At 35.7% G+C, this 23,317-nt stretch overlaps 2 protein-coding genes across 5 annotated transcripts in view; one reads left to right on the top strand and one right to left on the bottom strand.

Moving 5' to 3' along the window:
* Positions 1–9,181, bottom strand: part of COPS2 (COP9 signalosome subunit 2) — a 29,073-nt gene extending 19,892 nt beyond the window's left edge. For both annotated transcript variants that reach the window (XM_033109248.1, XM_033109249.1), the window contains exon 1: positions 9,109–9,181. In XM_033109248.1, the coding sequence (XP_032965139.1) occupies positions 9,109–9,162 (54 nt within the window). In that variant the 5' untranslated portion in view covers positions 9,163–9,181. The remainder of the gene's footprint in view (positions 1–9,108) is intronic.
* Positions 9,182–9,369: 188 nt separating this feature from the next.
* Positions 9,370–23,317, top strand: part of GALK2 (galactokinase 2) — a 120,682-nt gene continuing 106,734 nt past the window's right edge. The window contains exon 1 of one of the 3 annotated variants that reach the window (XM_033108062.1): positions 9,370–9,601. In XM_033108062.1, the coding sequence (XP_032963953.1) occupies positions 9,582–9,601 (20 nt within the window). In that variant the 5' untranslated portion in view covers positions 9,370–9,581. Of the gene's footprint in view, positions 9,602–18,604; positions 18,798–23,317 lie in introns of those variants that run through there. The other 2 variants (XM_033108061.1, XM_033108063.1) reach the window with 2 other exon arrangements.

Below are 23,317 nucleotides of genomic sequence, written 5' to 3'. Positions count from 1 at the left end.
AGGATGACTTTTTCCTGTGACTGGTGGATGGACGGGGACTTGATGTTAATACAAAACCGTTTTAACTGACCACAGTGGCTTTGTAACATGCGCCCTCTGCAGGATAATTATTTCCTCCTGTAAGGACACGAAGCACGGGCATTCACTCACAGACTTAAGTTTGGGAATTCAGTTACATTTAACAAATAAAAATCCTTTGGAACATGTCTCTTAGGGATGAGATCAAATTCTGGTAGCGAATAAATTTCGTAAACACTCATTCACTTCTTAACCCTGCAATCTAGGTTTGACTCAATGAAACTGATCTAACTAAAAAGCAATTAATAAAGAATGAGAAGCCAACTGTACATCAAATCGTGCTGTGATAGTGATGGCTTCTGAGCTAGATTATAAAAGATAAGTGGCAGTTTGCCTGCTAGACAAAATGGGAGAAGGGGAAGAGAACAGCAGATACAAAACAGTGTAACAGGAGATAACTTAAGAATTAAAAGCAATTGTTGGAACATAAAGTCTTTGGTTCCACCTTCAACATAAATCTCAATCTAGTCACTTCCCCTACCTTCCCTGCCACCACTTTCATCTTTCCAGATTATATTAGGTTGGTGCAAACATAATTGCGGTTTAAAAGATTAAAAACAATTGCAAAAACCGCAATTACGTTTGCACCAACCTAATACTAGCCTCCCCACTGTCCTTTTAACCTTTAAGTTTCCATCTTTTCATGGTAAACAGCCAGAATAATCTTCATAAAATGCAAAATCTCAAAAATGGCTTTTCATTGCTTTTGAAATCATCAAAATTTGACTCCCGACCATGCATCCAATTGTACCTCCGATCAAACTCTCCCTCACTCACTATGCTGCAGCTACTTTGGCCTTACCTCCCAAGTGGCCAATTCTTTCCTACCTTTACACGCCATTCCCTTCTTTTTCCACCTCTCTTCATCTGGTTAACCACTGCATATCATTACAGCTCAAGGGTCATCTCCTCAGAGAAAACTTGGAGAAAAGAATTATAGCTATAAAACCTACTCTACACCTTCCGAAATCATTCCTTTTCCAGTTAACTGTTCAATAGCACACAAGAAGAGCTAGCTCAACCAGAAAATAACTGCTGCAATCCAAATCTTCAGTGTGCATCCCTGAACCTGGAAGTAAACATTTTTTGATCTTCATCTATTCCAAAATCTAAGAATCTGGACACTCACTCAAAGCCCATTTATTTAGATTAGAAAAAACAAACAAGCCAGGATATGAGAAGAGGGAAGTAGAAGCCGAGAGGTACACATGACGGTATAGGATGTGGACTACAGATGTTATAATTCCCCCAAATCGCCATGACTGAGATAAGACTTAATCCAGTTCTCAACATTCTGTGAATATATTCTTTTGGTTTTTTGTATTATACGGATTAGCTAGTGGAATGTATAACATTTTTGGCATAATTACAATTCAATTCTTAAATGTTACTGCTTAAATGAATAAACACATGAGAACTGGCACAGATGATGTTACTGAAAGGCTTCTTACAGTTCGGCGGTCCCTTGTTTGGATCAGCAACACCATGTTCACATGGTTTGAACCAGCCTCTATGACATCATTAACCTGTCATCTGGGGCTCGGTGAATCACGCCATCAATACAAGCTGTGCACTACAGCAAACCACTCTTCAGATTACACTGGCATGACTTTTAAAATGATGGTATTTTGAAAAGTCTTCAGAATAATTCTGTTTAGATATCTATTGTTTATACTACATGATAATGATTTTTAGTATATACCAGCAATTAAGTACTGCTCAAACAAATGCAAATTAAGTCTTTCCCTCAAGCTACTCATGGATAGACAGATATGCAATGGAAACAGCAATACAACATAAAAGCAATAGTAGAAAACAGACTAGGTACAAAGCAGCTCAAAAAAGAGTAATGAACTACACTTGTGTGAGCTAGAGGAAGGAAAAGTTACCCCAACCAGTTCTAAAAGCATGAACAGGAGTTGTCAGGGATAAGGAAGGGCATTTGAAACACAGCGATTAATGTGTGCAAAGGCATGGAAACTTGAAATGGCATTGTATATTTGGAAGAATCATGAATCATTTCATTGGGCTGACGCACAGGCTGTGTGTAATGAGCTGATGTGAGATAAACTGGTATAGGACAGAGGAACAGGACTAAAGTTTAGAGAAGTGCAGAACCATTAAAATATTTTATACAGAAATAATCAGATTTGTGTTTTAGGAAGGGAACTGTGGTAGCAATGAAGTAGCCCACAGGATACTCTTACAGTAGTCTGGCCAAGAGGCGATGGAGCCTGATTCCAAGCGGTAGAATAGAGAGAAAAGGAAGGGGCTAGAATTAATATAGAAGATGTCAGTGGAAGTTAATAATGTAGAATAAACAGGATGCATCACATGGGCACAAGATAAGGAAAAAATAGTTATCTCTAATGACTACAGTGCCATTAGTCAGAATACGGGATAAAAGAAAAGTCTTAAATAAATATTACTAAACATCTACCCAAAGCAATCTGTGATCCATCCACATCACTCAAATCTATTTTTCCTTTCCCATATATGCCATGCAATTCGAAATCTCTGCTTTGGCATACACTGTTCTCTCTGCTAGGAATTCTAAACCACCATCCCTTTTAACAAGCTTCCCCCTTTTCTCCTATGATGCTGCTACGCCCTAACACTCCTGGGAAATGTACTCATCAAGGCTTTCCTTGATTCTTTCTCTAACTCTTAGCAAAATGAATTTTCTCCTCAGTCAAGCTTCAACATGACATGCAGCTCTCTAACATGAGCCCTGTATGTTGTTCCCACCTTCCCTCACCTGCCCCATCAGGAACTTCTCCAAAGCAGCAACTTTCTCTTATTCATCTTGTTATCCTCAAAGCCTGGTATGTTACTAAATGCCCAGAAAGTGTTAATTTGAAAAGAAAAGTGGGTGAATGTTCCAAAATAACACAACACACAATAGCCAATGTAGTCACTGCTGAACAGGGTCAGTGCCACAGCTCATCTACCTAATTCCTGTGTCCGTTGCCAAGAAGGTCTTAAGAAACGTGCTCTAGGAAAACAAGACTCATCATCAACAAGGCTTCCCAAGCCTTGCCCATGGCCAGAGCTGTACGAGATGCTGGGCACACAGAGAGGTAAAAGGCAATGTCCCAGTAGCCTTAAGGATCAGATATAATCCAAATCCTAGGTAGCCATTCTGGTTTAGCCATTCATAGTTATCGAAACTTTAAAAAATTTCACTCAAGTTAATGGGTCCTAATTTGTTATTGATGGTGTAAATTAGAACATTTTTTTTGTCGTTGTTCTAAACTTTCAGTCCTGAAATTAAATTTTCCAAAGAAAGACGTAAAAGGCATTAGACCTGGGCTCTAGTTTTGACTCTCCTACTAATTCACTAATTTGTTGTGTAAATTTAAGTCACTCACACTTTATGCCTCAGTTCCTCTCCTATCACTTGTGGAGGTTGAATCTTACAGGAGGTTTCTAATTCCCACTGAGACCTGTGTATTCATTTTGAGATGGAATATACACTTACATATTGACTGTTGGGTATTCATAGTTTATATATTTAAGCTAGGAGTGAAAAGCCTTACGTTTATCTTATTCTTAGCATATAAGAGCTTTCTCCCATTACTCACCATTTTAGTTATTGTTGTTTGAACCTCCCTAATTTCATTATAAAGGGTGTACTTGTAATGTAACAGGTCTTTTTGAAAATGCACTGAAACTTATATTGCAAACTGACAACTTTTCTTTGAAGTAGTAACTTGAAGAGGTATCAAAATTATTCAATTATACTAAAAAGGATTACTAAGTAACGTTTCTGAAATTCTCAAGAACTAACTGCATTAGTGAGCTGTTTCTAACCAAAAACAGTATCATTCAGTTTGACGGCCCAACTTATTTATCAAACCTGACTCTGAATATAATTTTCGACACCTACAAAAAGGATAAAACCTGGCTACAGCTGAAGTTAAAAAAAAAAAGAAAGCTGCACATTGTTTATAACAACAAAACATGCCAAATTCTTAGCAATAGAGAACTGGTTAAACAAAGTATGGCACATCCACACAATCAATGCAGCTGTAAAAAGCAGTAAGCTCTTTTGATACTTATATGGAATAATTTCTAAAATAGATTAAAAAGCAAAGTACAGGACAATTTATATAAAATGCTACATCCTGGTTTTTTAAAAAAGGGAGGAGCATAAGAATGTATCTTTGGTTACCTATTGGGAGGAATAGGAACTGGGCAAATGGGGAACAAAAATGGAAAGGAAAATTTATTTTTATATTTTATGTTTTTGAACCATGTGCATCCACTACCTATTTTCAAAAGATAGATGCTTCAGGATTTGAAGACAATTTTTGGAATTCTAAAAAACTTTGAGCAATGACAAAAATCACTGGCCACCCAAGATCAAATAAGATTTTTGTTCATCATTTGTACTCTGTAACCTGGCCCTTCTCCTCCCAGCAATAAAAGTACTATAGAGTCACTGTGAAAGCTTTGCAAGAAATAAATTTTAATTTTCCTGACACTTTTCAGATTTTCCAGACAGTTTTTCTATATTTTTCCTACTTGACAAAATAAATTTTATTCCCACTCAATAAAACTGCAATACGAATTACACATTCATAATGGATATGCATTCACTGTGTGCACAGCGTTAGTAACTAATCCTTCTTCTTCCAGGTGAGGGTTTTCAAGTATAGCAGCCCACCCACAGAGGAGGGCAAGCAATCCATCTCCCTCTCTCCAGTGAGACAGTGGTTCATGCGGACACACAGACCTAAGCTGTGTGTGCCAGTGAAAGTCCTTCCCAGGAATTCCCTGTTAAAGCTAACAGAGAAGACACATTACATCTTCTGATATAATGTGAAGGCAATTAAGTCAACAGTGGGGAAAGAAGCCCAGAAGAGAGAGACACAGAAAAAGATGCAGCACCATTATCTCAGGCCATGAATCCAGCCATACTTATGCTTCCTGGTGATGTGAGCCAATACACACTCTTTTTAGTTTAAACTAGTTTGACATGTATTCCTGTCTCTTACCCAAGAGTCCTGACCAATACAATTTATCAAAAGGTTTTCATATTATTAAATATTCTTTAGATACAGTTTGAAATACTGACATAGCATTCTATTGCATGAATATACCATAATTTATCTATAATTACCTTATTAGTACTAATAGTATTCCCCGACTATTGATAACTTGGTGTTATTTCTAATTATTTACCATTAAACACATTACATTTCTTTTAAAAGCCTCAACTGTACAATCAAATTCCATTTTCATGAAGACTACATACAGAACTCCAAATGTGTATGCAGCATAGAAAACATTGGCTCAGACTTATAAAAATATATATTGTTTGAAAATCTATTTGTAAAGATCTCCAACATTTCATTTGTCAAGCAATAAGTTATTGGAACAAGAGTCTCAGAGGAAAATAACCTGTAACCTCCTGGCTCCTAATATGCACAATGAATGACAAGTGAGAACCTTTATACTAAACACATAAATCCCTAAAGCTATTATTTTGCCCTTGTCCTATATTAATCTGTCACTTCTTTTTCAAATGAGATTATGCATTCTATTCACATCAATTCAAAATCTTTTTTAAAAATGGGAATTAGTGTTATTTTTTAATTTGCTAAACTATGTTCTAAGGTTCTTTATAACATGAGAAACTAAAGTTCAAGCCATCATTTGTGTACTGATCTTGTTAAAAGGGTGACAAATAAGAGAGTCTGCAAGATATACTATAGCTAAGACTCATTTCTCACGTCCCGAAAAAAGTAGACAAAAAGGAAGTAAATTCGAGTATTAAAACTGCTATATATTAAAACGAAAAACAAACTAGTAAACATTCATTCATTAACCACAATTATGAACTTGACTGACTAGGGGAATATAATGAGGCTCACAGCTTGGAAATATATTTAACCAAGTGGAAGTATTCTACCCTTTTGACAATTTTTTCCTTGTAAGACATTTAAACGCAAATATACAATGCATTACCTATCACAGGAGCTACTAAAGAATATCTTTTGGGGTGGACCGGTGGCTCAGTTGGTTGGAGTGCGTGCTCTCAACCACAAGTTGCCGGTTTGACTCCCTCAAGGGATGGTGGGCTGCGTCCCCGGCAACTAAGATTGAAAAACAGCAACTGGACTTGGAGCTGATGGGTCCTGGGAAAAACACACTGTTCCCCAATAAAGTCCTGGAAATACACAATTCCTCAATAAAAAAGTCCTGTTCCCCTTCCCCAATAAAAATCTTAAAAAAAGAACAACTTTTGGCATGAAGTCAGTCTGTTTTAAGCTCTTTCTAAAAAGATTATCACAAATACTAAGCAACTTCATGTTAGAATGACTGGACTGTGGAATTACAATTAACTTATCAACAGCCTTATTAACTTAATGAATGGCACTATAGTTATGTAGTATTACTAGACCAGCAAATAATCTACGAATCTGTAAAATTAGCACTGGATTAAAAGACATCTACCAGTACCACCTCCTACTTCTCCATTCATTGCCACATAAATTCCTATGCTTAGAAAATGCCTGCTTGTGTTTCTAATAAAATTAAAAAATATCTTAGAAGAGGTCAAAATTATTACATTTATTTTACATTTGGTTCTTCTTTTTTAACCAAGTTTGTTTTTTCTTGTAGATCTTGGGCACAAATTATTATTTACCTTCTTGGATTAAAAGAGTATAGTTTTATAAACAGAGTTTTACTTTTCCCAATAGTATCTTAACTACCTATTTCCACTAGACGGGGCAAGAACAAAAAGTAACTTAGGGTATTAAAATTTATCAACAGACAACCTATAAAAATATGCTGAATATATCTGTGGTTAGAAATCTTCATGGTTTTAGTTAACATTGTGACTAAAACGAGGTGATGGCAAAATTTCCAACAAACAATACATTTTTTAATAAATAGAAGTTTCCCTAAAACAGCAAGTCAATTCTGTAGACTCTTCAAATCCCCACAAATAAACAAACAAAAAAGGACCCAGGCAAATAACTATTACAAAAAACACCCAAAACTTCTCTTTTGGCAACACGTAAGCATGAAGCAGCAACCAACACCCTTAATCCTTTTTATTTTTTTAACATATAATGGTTTAAGGAAATTAGCTACGGAAGCAAAAACTAAATTACTAAATAAATTGTATGCTACCAAAAGAGTTTAACTATTAGTAAACAGAGCACAAAAACGTTCACTACTTGACATCTGCTTGGGAATCCAGAATGGTATCTACTTAAGAAAGATAATGGGAAGAAGAACAACTATGTAACAGAACGCTGGGGGAAATTTTTTTCATTAATTATGTAGTATATAATCTTACTTTTTTTGATTAAGAAATTTTTTAAAATGATAAAACAATATATGCAGCTTTATATCGTACATGTAGTATAGGCCCTATATACTACATGTATAGGATGGAGAAACATAGCCAAGTTAAATAATGTATGTTTAATTAAAATTCTTGCAAAAACTGAGTACTTCATGGGACAATAAGATTCTCACTGCCATTCCTATATTACTACATTCTTAACGATGATCTTCAAGTTAATCATAGTGTCAATAAGTCATGTGTGTGGTTAATAAACCGTTATTGCTTGGTAAAGAGATAAGCAGAAACACTTAAAAACACAAACTGAAAATGCAAACATATTTAAAACGAATACTTCCATAATTACAAAATACCTGTAATATAAAGCACGTAATAAATAAAATGCATGAGATATCACAAGTAACACATTCTTAATGAACTAAAGGCACTGCCTACAACTGGTTTGGTTTGCACAAACTAAATATAAGGCAGAAATCAGAATTATTAGCAAAACTCTATATCTAACTTTAAAAATTATCAAAACCTCTACTATGACTTTCAGGTAATAGTAAGCATTTCCCTCCCCCTTTTGCAAATGTGTCTTCTTTCAAAATAGAAAGATTAATTGGAAATGACTTTACAAAGAAGTTTTACACAAATTCAAAAACGATTATTAGTATCTTGAGACTCTCTGGCACTCAAAAGATAACAGCAGCCATACTTCCCTAAGCATCTACTTCGAAACTTTACAATAACGCAGCACCATGAACCAAGCACAGAAACGCCTCCAAATGAAAAACAGCTGAGGTTACTTCTTGATCCAGATAATTTTTCTTAGTTCCCCACAGTTATTTTTTAATAGCAACCTGAAATGTTAGAGAGTTTTCTTTAAAAACCTGCAAATCCGTTCATGAATTAAACCCTGAATATTTAAAAATCACCACTGAGCTATATAAATCGTTTATTTCTACACTGTTGATATTTTTCACTTAGAACACTAGGAAATTTCTAAGTCAAGAAAAAAGTCACTGGGTCAAATCCCCTTATTACCCTCTCCCCCAACCAAAACAAACAAAAAAGCAAAACCTCCTCCCCAGCTTTTCTTTCTAAACAAAACTAGTAGTTTACTGTTTCGTTTTATTTTTTTCAGCTATATTGCTCTGAATTCTCCACGACACCTTTAACGTAAACCTAAACGAACCCTGAACAAGACTAAGCTGTATTTCCAAGAGACTCACAAGCGGCGTTTCACGGTCAGGCCTGGGAACAGTAAGGTCCCCCAGTTTTCAGACCCCTTTCCCAGCATTTCGCACCTGCTCAGTTCAAGAGTGAAGAGGGGCCCAGAATGCTGGGCCCGAAAGGGCAGAGCCGGGGCCTAGACCACTGCACGGTCCCCGAGGCGGCTCGCGCGGTGGGCAGGAGGTAGGCGGCACCGAGAACCGGACACCAGAAGCCAGGAGTGTCCATGTAAACCGAGGAGGCGCTCGGACTTGGAGCGCAAAGCTCGGGACCCCCTCGGCTGGTTCCTTTACCCTCCCCTCCCCCATGCTGGAGAAGCAGGGCCCGGGCCGGTGCGGGAAGGGGAGGAGGTAAACCCGTCCTGTCACTGCACCCGGAGAGGTTGGAAGGAGCACATGTTCTACAGGGAGAGGCCGCGGCCGCCCCTGTCCCAGATCCTAAAGCCAGACACCACCTCCAACCCCAGAGGTCCGTCTCCTGCGCCTCACCAGGTCGTAGTCCTCCTCATCATCGCACATGAAATCATCCTCCATGTCAGACATCTTGGCCGGGAGGGGGGAGGGGGAGGAGAAATTGGAGACAACCTCCTCCCACAATCCTTCGCGGCTCGGAGGCGTCACTGCCAGCTTCTCCTCGCGCTTAGCGGAGCTGAATATTTCCTCCCGGAACAAATCCGCTCGGCGTTGAGAGGATTCGCTGGGACGCTAAAAGGGAGTGCACCGCTTTCTCTTCCTGCGAGACGTTTGGTGCCTTAGCAACTAAACCTAGCAACTGGGGAATCATCAAGTGGTGCGAATCTCAGCTGAAGGGCCACGGAAATCTTGCGCTCACGTCGAGCAGTTTCCAGCCTCCTAGGCAAGGGAACAGTCTCCTCCCTTGCCTGGGACTCTGGAACCATCTCATTCTGGTGAAAATAAGAGGCAGCTTAGGACCAGAAACCTTTCGCGGAGAAAAGGCTGACATGCCCGTCCTATATGACAGGTATTATTATTTCTGCCATCATTATCTGTATGAGTTTAGACTACACATTGACGTGGGTGTTCCTGTGATGTTTGGAAACCTCAGCAGTACAGTTTGTATGTAATGGTTGTTATATATGTAGATGGCAAAACGATTCTGTGGATACCCCAAATCAGTTAAGCATTAATCAGTCGAGGCGCCCCAAATCTTCAGTTGTTTAATGAATTATAAACTGACCTTTACTGCCCTTGGGACCAAATTAAGGTAGCAGTTAACGGCTGGTTTTTAAAAATGCATTATTATTAAACAAAATCATTAGCATAATTAGGAACAAGAAAATGAAATAAAGGGGAAAATGCTGCTTTTCAAACAGTTATATTTTCTATATAAACTTCCAGTTTTGTCCACTTGAATCCACAAAGTTTATGTAGTTACAGCACATATAATTTCGGATTCGTTTTGCACCTAGTTATGTAATAGCATAGGACAATGTATACAATATATTCTTGACAATGATTATTTTAATGATTGTGTAATAATCCTTCCATTGAATGTACCAATGCACCTTAATTTACTTAAGTATGTCATGAAGCATACATTTAGAATGTTGCAAAAATAACACTATCTTAAAACAGTTATGCAGGGAATATCTTTGTCATTTTATTTCTTCTTAGAAAAAAGTCAAAGAAGAGGAATTAACTGGCTGGATTTTTTTAGTAATCACTTGAATTGACCTATTTTTGTCATAGTTCTTAAAATTCATATAACAATATTCCCAGTGTTTCCCTCCCAATGTTTTACTATGAAAAATTTCAAATATACAGAAAAATTGAAAGAATAGTCCAGTGAACATGTGTATACCCACTATGAACGTTATTTGTGTGGGTGTGTGTATTTCATAAATGAATTGAAAGTAAAAAGCAGATATCATGACATTTCACTCTTAAATGCAGCTATGTGTTTCCTAAAAATAAGGACATTTGCTTATGTAATCACAACATCATTATTACACTAAGAAAACGAATCATTCCCTGATATCATCTAATAGCCAGTGCATATTCAATATTCCCTTATTAAACATAGAATTTTAGAATTGGAAGAGCCTTTAATGATATCACTTTAGAGTCCAAGGCTTTCCAAGCATGGCAGTTCATTAGATTATAACTTCCCAAATCCCATAACAGACATTCTGATTCAGTAGGTCTAGGGTAGAGTTCAGGAATCTTTACTTGTAACCTTAAAACAAAATCTCCCTATGACTGGGGTGACTATACACCCCAGTTTGCCTGGGGCAGCCCTGGTTTAGTACCGTTGTCCGAGAATAATTATTAGCATCCGTCACTCTCAGAAGTTTGGACAATAAGTCACATGTTTACTTTACCTGAAATCCATAATTCTTCAAAAGAGAATCCTTTTGGATTCTCTTCGAAAGGTGGTCAAGAGATTCATTTGCTCAGAGTAATCAGAGCTACTCAGTTTTGCTTTTCAGTCAATAGAACAATTTTGAAATTATTAACCATGTGTGTTCTAATCACATATATAAAACTGTATGTTGATTTACATTGAATTTATATAATTTGCTGCTTTTTATTGTAATTACTCCTATGATGGGGAAAGAATTGTTTAAGTAATAATTCTAGGAACATTAGGAAAAATACAGCTAAATTTTGAGCATAATATCTTTGGCCATCTCCAAATTTACAAATTCCAGTCTAGAAATTCGCTAAGAGAAATTACAAAGGTCTTCACAATGCTTAGCACACTGCTTAGGTACACAAGTGCAATGAATGTTTGTTGAATAAATAAACATGTTAATTAATCTGTTTGTGCAGAGAATGCCCTTGTATCTCTACACATCAAAATCTTTTCTGTATTTAAAATTTCATTTAAATGTCACCTCATTCACATAGCCTAGGCTGAATACTTTGTGCAGTATGATATTATGTTTTTCTTGACATCAATTTTATTAAATGATAAACAATAGACAAATTTTTATTTTAATGGTGCATTGATTTGACATGGCGTCCTTGCAGAATGTGGATCCTATATTTAAAAAAAACATTTTACAGAAAAGCTTTATTGAGGTATAATTTAGCAGCTTTATTGAGGTACATTAAACTACACATACTTAATGTGTACAATTTGATGAATTTTAGTATATGTGTATACTTGTGAAACTATCACCATAACCAAAATAATGAACATATTTATCACTGCAGAAGTTTCCTTTTTGCCCACCTGTAATTCATCTTCTTCCTTCACTCAGGGAAAGAATTTTCTCTTTCAAAGGCAAACTGGTGACTATCTATTGTTGTTGGTACATATCCCTTGATTTTACCAACCAACCTAAGTGGTTTATCAAAATGTTATTTCTACCTACATTTAATACCCACTCCTTCCTGAGAGGAGTTCTGATAAATGCAGTTTGCATGATCTCATACATTTCCACCAAGATTGATGTCCTTGCCTGGTTAGTCTTCCTTTTAATCTGCCTCAGTCTTTTCAGAGTAAATAAAATGATGTACGTAAATGGACAGTGCTTACATAGTATTCAATAAATGTGTCATCTTTAACTGAATCAAACTACTCATAATAACCCTCCAGCATGCTCTATACTGCAATTACATCTTTCAGCTCTAAAATTGCCATAGGAGGAATATGCAAATTAGGCATGCTAGGAGTTTTCATCCCTTAGATTGACTTTGACCTTGTAACAATGCCTCTTATAAAAATGCAGTTACACAATTTGAGCAGTATTATTGTTATTTGCCATTTTTGGTGTCTCTCATGCCCACTTGTTTTTATTCTCACCCAAAATGATGACCAAACTTCCCTAGTTTTGTGAAATTAAATGATGTATGGTGTGGAGGCAAAGCTAGGGCTTGATGCAATTATACTGTACTGTAATTCCAAAGTTATCTTTCTTTTTTTTTTTTTACTAAAATCTATAAGTTCTGTAAGTTTGTTTTGCATGAATCCGCCCTCAATTCTCCTGTGAGCTAAAGCAGCAGAGACAGTCCTCAGCTAACCATCGACAAGAACAATTTGTGCTTGGGAGCGCTGCAGCTGCCCTCTCTGCTATTCCCCATGCAACTTCCTTTCCATCTTGGAGATCGTCAGACTTCTGCTATTTAACAGAATCTGCTTCAGGTTCCAGAGACAACTTTCCCCCGTTTTGATTCATTTTAAATCAGAGTTTCCCCCCCATTTCCTCCAGCTTTTGCCTATTTTTTAGAATCTGTATCTATCTTTTCTCTACCCCAATCTACTGTCCCATCCTCATTTCCATCCCCAATTAAGGACGTAGTTTGAGACCTCAGGGTTCTGGATTCTGGTAGAGTTATTAGTACTATTCCTGCTGCATTATGGCTTAGATTTACTTTTATGGATTTATCTGAGAATCAAAAAATTAAAAAAAACCCTTTTGTCTATAGAATGCAACATGCTTAGATGTTATAGGTTGTTTTGACATCCTACAACAATTGATCCCAATTGTTTTTCTAGAAAAATAAATTCTTGAATTATGCCAGTCCCATGAGACCCCTTACACATGTATTCCCCCTCCCTCCAAAAAGAGAAGAAAGAAAAAAATTCTTAAAATAATAATTGTAACTCTTTATTGAAATGGGCAACATTGGATGGTTATAACAAAATAAGATGAAAGTATTTTCAAGTTTGAACATTCCTGGTACTATATTTAGTTTCTGGGTCAAGAAAATAAAAGGGAAAAAAACATATAGTTTTAAATTTGGTCAATTTATCTGCAATTTGGCCAGTCTAATGTATACTTAAGCTTGAAATGCAAACTTCTAATTTCAAAATCAAGTTAATCTAAATTTTTGGTCATCAGAGCAAAAATTTTTATTTGTGGAATGTGTACTATATGCAGAGTTTGTGCCAGTTTTTAGAATCAATTCATTTATTTAGTGAAATTGCAATTTGCCAATAACAGAACATTTTATTTATGTTTATTGATGTATCCTAATGCTTAGAATAATGCTTAGAACATAGTAGCACCTTATGAACATTTATTAAATGAATGATAGAACAATGGGTGAAACATAAAATGTAAATTCTAGTGGTGGAGACATAATAAATACAAACATCAATAAATAATGAATGCAATATCAGATAGCCATAAACATAACAAACCAGATTTAGGGGATAGAGAATGATTGCAGTGTAGGTTGGGTGGTTTTAGACTCTTTATAACAACTCTGTGAAGTTGATATTTTTAGCTCTCTTTTATGGAAGAGAAAATTCAGACTTGTCCAGGGTCACAAAGTTAGTAAGTGGTTGGGTCACTCTAAGCCAGGTTCATTAATGTCTTCCTTCATTAAACATTTTCTGAGTGCCTGATAGACCCTGAGCCAGAGTCTAGATATGTACTGTCCAATACAGCAGCCACGGCTTTCTAGTTGGAATTGAGATGTGCTGTCAGTGTAAAATATACACTGGATTTTGGAGAGTTCCTATGAAAAAGTAAAATATCTGAATAATTTTTTTATATTGATTACATGTTAAAATGATATTTTGGATATATTGGGTAAAATATATTATTAAAATTAATTTCACTTATTTCTTTCTACTCATTTAAAAATGAATTATAGAAAATTTAAAATGGCAATTTGGTCTGTATTGCAGAACCTAATTCAGTGGGTTTGGGCCCAAGATGGTACATTTCTGATCAGTTCCTAGGTGACGCGAATGTTGCTGGTCTGAGGACCACACTGAGTAGCAAGGCGCTGGCCTAGATAGACCAGAACACACACAAGTAGTAACAGTGCTGGTGGGATCGTTGCTATGCTGGGCGCAAGGGGGTCTTTAGAGGCTTAGCTGTTGTTTTTCACTCTGCAAAACAATCTATATTCTATTAAAGCATTTTTGCACAATTTCTGTTTCTGTTACATTGATATATAAAAGATTAGCATACTATATTTAACTATGTAAATATATAGTTCTCTGAGTCATGAGTTTATCTTTTGCCCTTACTTAAATGATTATATGTGTCATATATATATGTGTGTGTGTGTGTATATATATATATATATATTCTATATACAGATGAATAAGGAACATTATAAACAAGACATTAAAGAAGTATAATATTTTACCATAATAGGAAAATACCCAAAATAGATTGCTGAAGTAGATTCTCCCAATTGTGAATAATACTTTTTTTTCTGTTATAAGTCAAGACAGGAAATATTTTTCAGAAATTGTACAGACTAAACCACAGAAATAACGTTATTTCAGATAAATGATCTATGGTCTTAGAGTCTTAGTTTTTTTGTGTATGTGTTTTTTTTTTATTGGTTTCCGGTGTACAAAACAATGTAATAATTAGACATTTATCATTTATATCCTCACACAGTGACAACCCTCCTCCCCCATCCACTATCCCTCTGACGTCGCACACAGCCATTACATTTCCACTGTCTCTATTCCTAATGCTGTACTGCACTTCTTGTAACCATATATATACGTAAAATTGTAGTTGACATTCATTATTGTTCAGCTTCAGCTTCAGGTGTACAGTGCAGTGATCAGGCATCTACATCATCCCTGAAGTGATAGAGACTTAGTTTTGAAGGTAGAGGTGGGGACAAGGAACGGGGAGAATTTCCTGGAGGAAGTGATTTTTAAGCAGAGACCTAATGTTTATGTAGGAGTTACTCAGGTCTGTGTGACTCTAACTCCCATGCTTTTACTTAGAATTTGGATCATGTTTTTGTTTTGTTTCATTTTGGTGTTTGGTTTGTTTGCTACAACACTTTTATCTGAACAGAAACAAATATCCTTTTAGGAGAAACATTAGTTTCTGTTTAAGAATCTATCATGAAACACTAGTATGTTAGTTTATAATTTAGACTCTACACCTTATTAAAAGTGTGACCATACACAAAAAATAAAGAACTGAGAAGAGGTCCAATATTTGTGAAAATATAAATACTGTAAAATTGAGACATTAAATGTTTTCACTATCAGATATGTCCAATAAGGACTAAAGCAATATCTTAAAATTGACAATGGAACAATACTTTTCAACTTCTTAAGATTGTTGGGAAGATTTAAAGGGATGATAATATAAAGTGCTTACTTAGCAAGAGGCCTGGCATAGGGAAGATAGTATAAGAAAGTAATGTAAGAAAGTTTTGGTTTCTATTTGGGGTTATTTAGTAGTTTGAGAACAGTTATTTTTTTTTAAACTTATATTTATTTTTTAAGTGTGTTTTTCCAGGACCCATCAGCTCCAAGTCAAGTAGTTGTTTCAATCTAGTTGTGGAGGGCGCAGCTCACACTGGTCACACTGGATACAAGGATTGAATCGGCAACCCTGGTGTTATGAGCATTGTGCTCTAACCAACTGAGCTAACCGATCCCCCCCAACCCAGAACAAGTTATTTTAAGAACAATGTTTTACAAATATAATGTATACATTTTAATTTTGGGACAAAAGTTACTAATTATTTCAATAATTTGTTTTTAAGCACACTTCACTGGGGGCTCATCAAAGGTCACACACATTCAGAAAAAGGATGGGCTAGGAGTCTAGAGAACCGGGCTTTAATTCCAGCTCCATTTTTTCGTCATTCTTTCCCCTGTGGACCAATCATTTCAAAACAGAGAGTTTTACTTGTTGCTTACTAGGGTGCTTTTCAATCTATCAGTGTTATTGAGACTACAATAGGAATGTATCCAAGATCCAAACTAATACTTTGCCATCAGGTTTCATTTAGGAAGTTAATATTTGGTCATCAAATACACATTCAATAGGAAATATTCTTTTATGAAACAGAGTTTCTATAGTCATTGTGTTTATTTAAAAATACGGTATAAAATGATTTTGTTTGGGACTATTTAAAAAACAATATTTGCAAAACTTCAAAATTTAATTATTTTTCAATGATCATAAAAGGATGTATTAGAAACGTAGCTGAATAAAAAGTCCTTATTTTTCCGTATTTACTGATACTTCGAACAATGTTCCTACAATTTTTTTCTCGTTAGGTTCTCTCCCCATTCAAACCTACTTACAGAAGTGGTAATGATGCCTCCCCTTACTCAAGAGTGAACCATGATAAACATCATATTGGGATTTATTGGGGTTCCAAAAAAAGATAAAATCACCTCATTTGTTAGTGATAAGGAGGCACTGAAATAATAGAAAGTAGTCCTGAGACCGGAATAACTTTGTTTCCATGGTGTTACATTTACAGTGACAAGTTACATTTACTGTGCAGCTGCAACCTTTAGCCGCACTTTGATATTAGCAATTCACACATTAGCCTTCATCTCCCGTTTCCCCTTCCCTAATGTGCATACACACAAATTCTGGAGTGGCAATTTATTGAATCTCCCTGGGTTATGGTACTGTCCCTAGTGTGTTGGTCATGATGGCCCAAATTTCCTCAACTTGGAAACCTTGGGATAGGTGTATTGCTAACTGGCTTTGCTTGGGTTTAGTCTCAGAATTCAGAGGTAAAAGTGCACTAGAGCGTTAATAGACTTGGAATTTGTTTATTTTTCGTTTCAAACATTTAGAAAATCATAGGGGAGATCAGTATGGAAAGGAGATAAACATGTACAGTTCCAGTAATGGAAGGGAGAGGAAGGAAAACCTCTGTTTTTCATCTTTGTTTTGGACCAGTGTTTGATTTCTGTTCAGAGCGTTGAGCTTTCCGATAGCCTTGGGAAGCCTCTAGCTCAGATGCATGCTCAGCCTTTGTGGTTTGTATCAGCCAAGCGTGCAATGTCAACTGTTTAAATATCAGAAGGGACTTAAATAAGAAAAAGCAAGCTTGAGCAGAGCTGCACATATAGTAGGGACTCAATATATGTGCTAATTTATTGTGGGGTGTTTGATATATCTTCTGTGTATTCTGCTGCCAATTCATCTCTCCTGTCTGATGCCAGGCGGCCTCCCAAGTTCTGAGCAGCTAGAGAAGAGGAGATATGTACGAATATGATAGTCAAATAGGAAAACGTAACTTACTTTATTTTCTGTGAGTGATTTCATTTTCTTTCCCAAGTGCCTAGTCTACCTTACAGTAGTAGAAAACAGTAGCAACCGTATCCATAAATATAGCAAAAATACCCTTAATCTGGTTTCCAGGTAGACTCAGTCCAAATCTGTGATGTCCCAGTTAGTACCAATAATTGAACCACATTCTGATTTAAAATATCTTCTCACATTTTCTCTCTCTCCTCAGACTTGGAATTTAATTCAAGTTTTGCTACCAGTTAGCAGTGTGACCTTAGGCAAATCACTTCACCTTTCAGTCGTTCATTCAGTTCATCTTGCATATTGATTAAAAACCAACCTGCCAGCTACTAATCTGGGTGCTGGGGATACACAGTTCCTACCATCAAGTTGCTTATCTTGTAGTGGTAGTAGTGATGGAAGTGGTGAGACAGACAGTAAATAGATAAGAAAATAAACATGCAGAACTTGTGAGAACTGTGAAGGAAGGAAAACAGTAATATGGTAGAGTGATGGGGTGAGAATGGTGTTTCTTGATATTAGGGCATCTGAGATTTCTCTAGGTAACTGAGAAAAGAAGGGGTTGAACTGGGTGCTAAGGGCTCTTGCAGTTTTAAAGACGTATTTTCTTTTTTTCACCATTAATTGTATTCTAGAAAGGCCCACTAATGCCTCTATTCTGGAATAAATGCAAATATGTTTAAATCAAGTACTGCATCAACTTTATACGGCCTGATTTTGAAATAATCCATATAAGAGGCAATAACCAAACATTTTAGTGTTTTGGGGGGAGTAGTTGCTGGTTATTAAAGGAAAAAAAACCCTAACTTAAAAAAAAGAAAAGCAACCAGAGGCGCCAGCATATAACTCTACTCGGACTTATCCCCAGGGCGCAGAAAGAAAATCTCCTTAGTTTAGCTCGCGCTGGGCGCTGGGGCTTCAGCGAGTCCTGGGTCTGTACCTGACAGCTGCTGGGAGGGCACCGAACGCCGAGCCCAGGGAGGAGGAGCCATAGGCGGGGCGGACTGGAAGCAGCCACCTCAGCTAAGCGGCAGGATTTCCGCAGGGTGGGGGGCCGGTGTCGCCCGGAAGAAAGGGCTCCTGCTGCAGATGTCTTATGATTATCGGGAGCTTTGCTTCGCCAGTTGAAACTGCAGAAGAAAGAAGCATCTAGCAAAATATGGCTACGGAAGGCCCTGCCACATGTCGAGTCCAGGTGGCCGAACATCCCAGGTGGGGAGGAGGAGATTCCGCGGTTTGGGATCGCCTGCGTTGGCTAGGTGCTGATGGTGTCCAGGGCTTTTGGCTCTTCTCTGGGGCGCTCCTTTTGCCCTCGGGAGCTGACAGAATACTAGGGATTTTATAAGGCAGCATTGCTGGGCTTGCAAGGAAGACCACGCTGCACTTTCACCTTGGCTCCTACCAGGAATGTGTGTTTTGCTTCATCCATTTAGATCCTTCTTTTCCCTTTCTTATTGAGGGTGGTACACGCTTCTGCAGGGCTTTAACAGAAATACCCAAATTAAGTTTGAACCCCTTCTCTGTCTTGCCTGCCAGCTAGGTGATAGTGCTTTTTATCTATTTTTTAAGGTCCCCTTTCTAAAATAGTCCGTTGAAAACAATCAAACACGCAAAACAAACAAAAAAACCAAATCCAAAACAAAACAAAAAAACCCTTGGTCTTTGCATCCTTTTAAACAAATCATAGAGTCTATGAATTGTCACTTTGGAAATTCATCTGCTGCCAGTACCTCCCTACAGAATAACTAAAAGCTTAATGATACCTCTTTTCATTTGAGGACATCTGCAGATACTTTGTAGAAATACTTTATTCTGACATAGGACTGAAATGTAAAGAATGAAGCCTCTAACCTGTTACAGTTTTAGCCCTACAGTTTTCCTTATGTTGACTTCTCTCCCCCTTTGCTGTTTTCTAATTTTTACTTTTTTCCCCCTGTTAACTTTTCTCTCTAACGTTAAGTCCTCAAGCTCTCCGTACTTCCTGGTATGATTGTCATGTGACAGTTGACAATATAACTTGTTGAAACTTGCAAATGTTTTTTTCACCCTTAAGCGGGCAAACAGTGGGTCTTTAGTTATCAGAAAGAAACAATTTTTGATTATGGAGACCAGTGCTGCTTTTAGATTACTTGTGAGTCCACTTGTCTCTGGATGCTAATTAATATATTCTCTGGAGGTCCTTGCACAGTACTGTAGTCCTTATATATTTGAGCGAATTAGTACACTTTGTTAAAGACATGCTTCAAATAAAATTCATGAGGAATTTGTTACATGAAAATAATCTGGCACCTTGTAGTGTAGTCTTTTACATAAAACATATCTGTGTATACATTTCTTCTGTGTTTCCATTTTATATGATTTTAATCATAATGCTCAATTTTTCTATACTTACCCTGCGGGGGAGGGGAATGGTGGTAACATGTACTAAAAGTTTACAAAATTTGCTTAGGGTTTCTTGCCTTTTTATGACTTTTACAGTATTCATTCATTTAACAAATATTTATTGTTCTGTGCTAGCCACAGACGAGATCAGAATAGTCAAATAAGTTTGCGTCTTGCCATTTTCTTGCTTTTCACTTGTACATGCAATATGATTATTAGCTTCAGGTAATGTTTCAGACACTTAGTTGTTTTAGCAGGGGTGAGTTCAATCAAATCTAGACAGTGTAGCTATAAATCCAGCTAGCTGGTCATCTATTGCGATATGCTGAAAGGAAAAATAAAATGCATGAGAACACTAAGGTCAGACTACTTGTGAAATTCCTGTTCTTCCTTCAGGATGCCTCTTCAGCTTCACAGGACACATGATCCTCTGAGTAAAGACATTAATCAAGCACATTATACATTTTAGTAAATTTAATTCCTCTTTTTATTCTTTTTGTATAAACATCAAATAGAAGCTCTAATATTTTTTTCCTTTATCCCAACCTTTCATGCTCCCTGTACATCACATTCCATTGTTCTCCCTTTCTTAGCAGTGGTCTTTTCTCTTTTCCTTCTCTTTGGACTTAAGTTTTAAATTGTTGGGTTATTATTTTTTGTTAACAGTTTTATTGACATATATAATTCATATACCAAATAATTCACCTGTTTAACTTTTACATTGAAATGTTTTTTAATGTATTCACAGGATTGTGCAACTATTACCATAATCTTAAGTTAGAACATTTTCATCATCCCTAAAAGAACCCTGTATCCCTTAAGCTATCACCTCCTTTCCCACCCCAGTCCTTATCAATCACTAATGTACTTTCAGTTTATCATATGATATGTAGTTTTTGTGATTGTCTTCTTTCATTTAATATAAAAATTTCCAGGTTCATCCATGTTGTAACATGTTATCAGTATGTCATTCCTTTTTATGGTTAAATACTATTCCATGGTTTGGCTATACTATATTTTATTTATCCATTCATCAATTGATGGACATTTGGTTTGCTTCCACTTTTTGGCTATTATGAATAATGGTGCTGTGTGAAAGTATTCTTAATAGGAAAGATTTGGATTATTATAGAAGTATATTCAGTAAGGCCTGGAAACCCCACAGTTCCTTTCCTCACTGTAATCTCTGATTCTTATCCTGTGCTGCCAATTATTCCCTTCTCAGAAGTTATCCATTTGGTTTGTATCCTTGTAATATAATTTTATCTTTATAGGATCATTGTATCCTTATAATATCATTGATACCATTTTTTTCATAAAAATAGTATTATATTCATGTAAATAGAATCATATTTTGTTTTTCTGCCACTTTTTTTCACTTACCAATATTTCTTAGAAATTTTGGCATATCACTCCATTCAGATTTACTTCAATGTTTTTAAGGGTTAGAGTGTTTCATAGTATGAATACCATTCTTTATTTAACCATTCAACTGTTAAGAGTATACATTTAAGTTTCTGATTTTTCACTCTTACAAACAATGGTATAATAAACATTTTTGTACATCTATCTTTGAGCATTTTTGTAAATGTGTCTTTAAGCTCATTCATGGAAATGGAATCAGGACCAAAGATAATCAACATTTGAAATTTTGATAGTTTCTGCCAAATGTCCCTGCAAAAATTATGTTATTAGATTGTCTATGTCTTGTTAGTTTTCAGGAGCTCCATTTATATATATATGTATATATATATACACACACACACACGTGTGTGTGTGTGTGTGTATATATATATACATATATATATATAAACTTTTTTGGTATGAATGTATAGACTTTTGGATATAAACCATTTGCTGTTTTATGTATATTATATACTATTGTTCCCAGTCTAGCACTTGTCCTTTAACTTTATGATGTCTTTTGTTGTGTAGACATTTTGTATTTAATGCAGTATTTTATAGTGTTGAATGATAATACCCTTGTCTTGATTCTGGTTTTTAATGGGAATGTTTCTAACATTTTGTTATTAAATATGATGTTTGCTGTTTCTGGTAAATAGCTTTTATTAAAGTAAGGGCATTTCTTTCTTTTCTAGCATGTCAAGAGCTTTTTTTTTTTTTTTAATTTAACATTTTCAAAAAAAATTCAGGAATGGCCAGTACATTTTATAATTTTTTTTCATACCTTGAGAGGATCATTTATTCTTTTGGAACAGTGAATTTAACCAACACATTTTCTGGTAGTATTTTTATATTCCTGGAATAAACTTTGTTGGTCACATATATTATAAAATAATGTATGTTGGATTAAATTTAGCAGTATTTTATTTAGAGATTTTTTATCTTCGCAAGTGAGAGTAGCCTATAGTTCCTTTTCGGGGCTTTTCTTAAGTTTTAGCATCTGGGTTATACTGGCCTCCCAAAATGAGATGAGAATGCTTTCTACAGCTTCTATTGTTAGAATGGTTTATAAAAGCAGAGGATCATCTTTCTTCAAGGTCTTGAGAGAACTAACACAGCATTTTCTTGGCCTTATTAAGGGAGTTATTTCTGACTACATTTTGTTTTTTTCTGTTTTTCTATTTATCTTCTGTCAATTTTTAGAAATTTGTGTTTTCCTAAAAAAATCACTTCTTTTTTGTAGATTAAAAACTTTTTTTAAATCTCTTTTGAAGTAGTTATCTCTTACTTCTAAGGCTGATTTTATATGATGAGACTCAGAAAAGTTTTTTCTATATTATTGTTTTTAATCAAAGAATCTGTTTATAATTTTTTTGGCCAGGTCTGTTATTTTCCCCCTTGTTCATTAAATTCTCCTTTTATCTTTTAATTCGTTTATTCTAATTTCTTTATTATTTTTTTGCTAGCTTCTCGTGATATATGCATACTTAATTAATTTTTATTATTTCTTGTTTTCTTATATTCACTGAAGGCTAGAAAATTTTCTCTGAGTATGATTATAGTTGTAGCTCATAAGTTTTGGTATAAAAATCCTTCGTTTTTGTTCCTTTCTAAATAATTGTAATTTTGGCTTTAATTTCTACTTTCCCTCAGCTTTATCTTCTTGCTCACTAATTTGTTCTTCAACTCTTCATTCTATTATTCAGCCCATCTACTATTTTTATTTTCACCATCATGATTTTATTTTCCAATATCTCTAATGTAATTATTGTTTCATTTTTTACGTTTGAATTTCTGATCTAGGAGGAATTTATTGTGATGGAAAGAGCAAAGTAGGGATTAAAATTCTCCCTCCTCCCCCAATAGCAATTATCCATACTTTGAAATGCCATTTTTAACATATATTACATTCTCAAATGTAACTGTTAAAAGAATAACTAATAATT

The sequence above is a fragment of the Rhinolophus ferrumequinum genome, chromosome 6 (assembly GCF_004115265.2).
Source record: "Rhinolophus ferrumequinum isolate MPI-CBG mRhiFer1 chromosome 6, mRhiFer1_v1.p, whole genome shotgun sequence".
Classification (NCBI taxonomy): domain Eukaryota; kingdom Metazoa; phylum Chordata; class Mammalia; order Chiroptera; family Rhinolophidae; genus Rhinolophus; species Rhinolophus ferrumequinum.
Note: the sequence above shows the minus strand (reverse complement) of the source record. Positions and strands in the feature narration are given on the sequence as shown.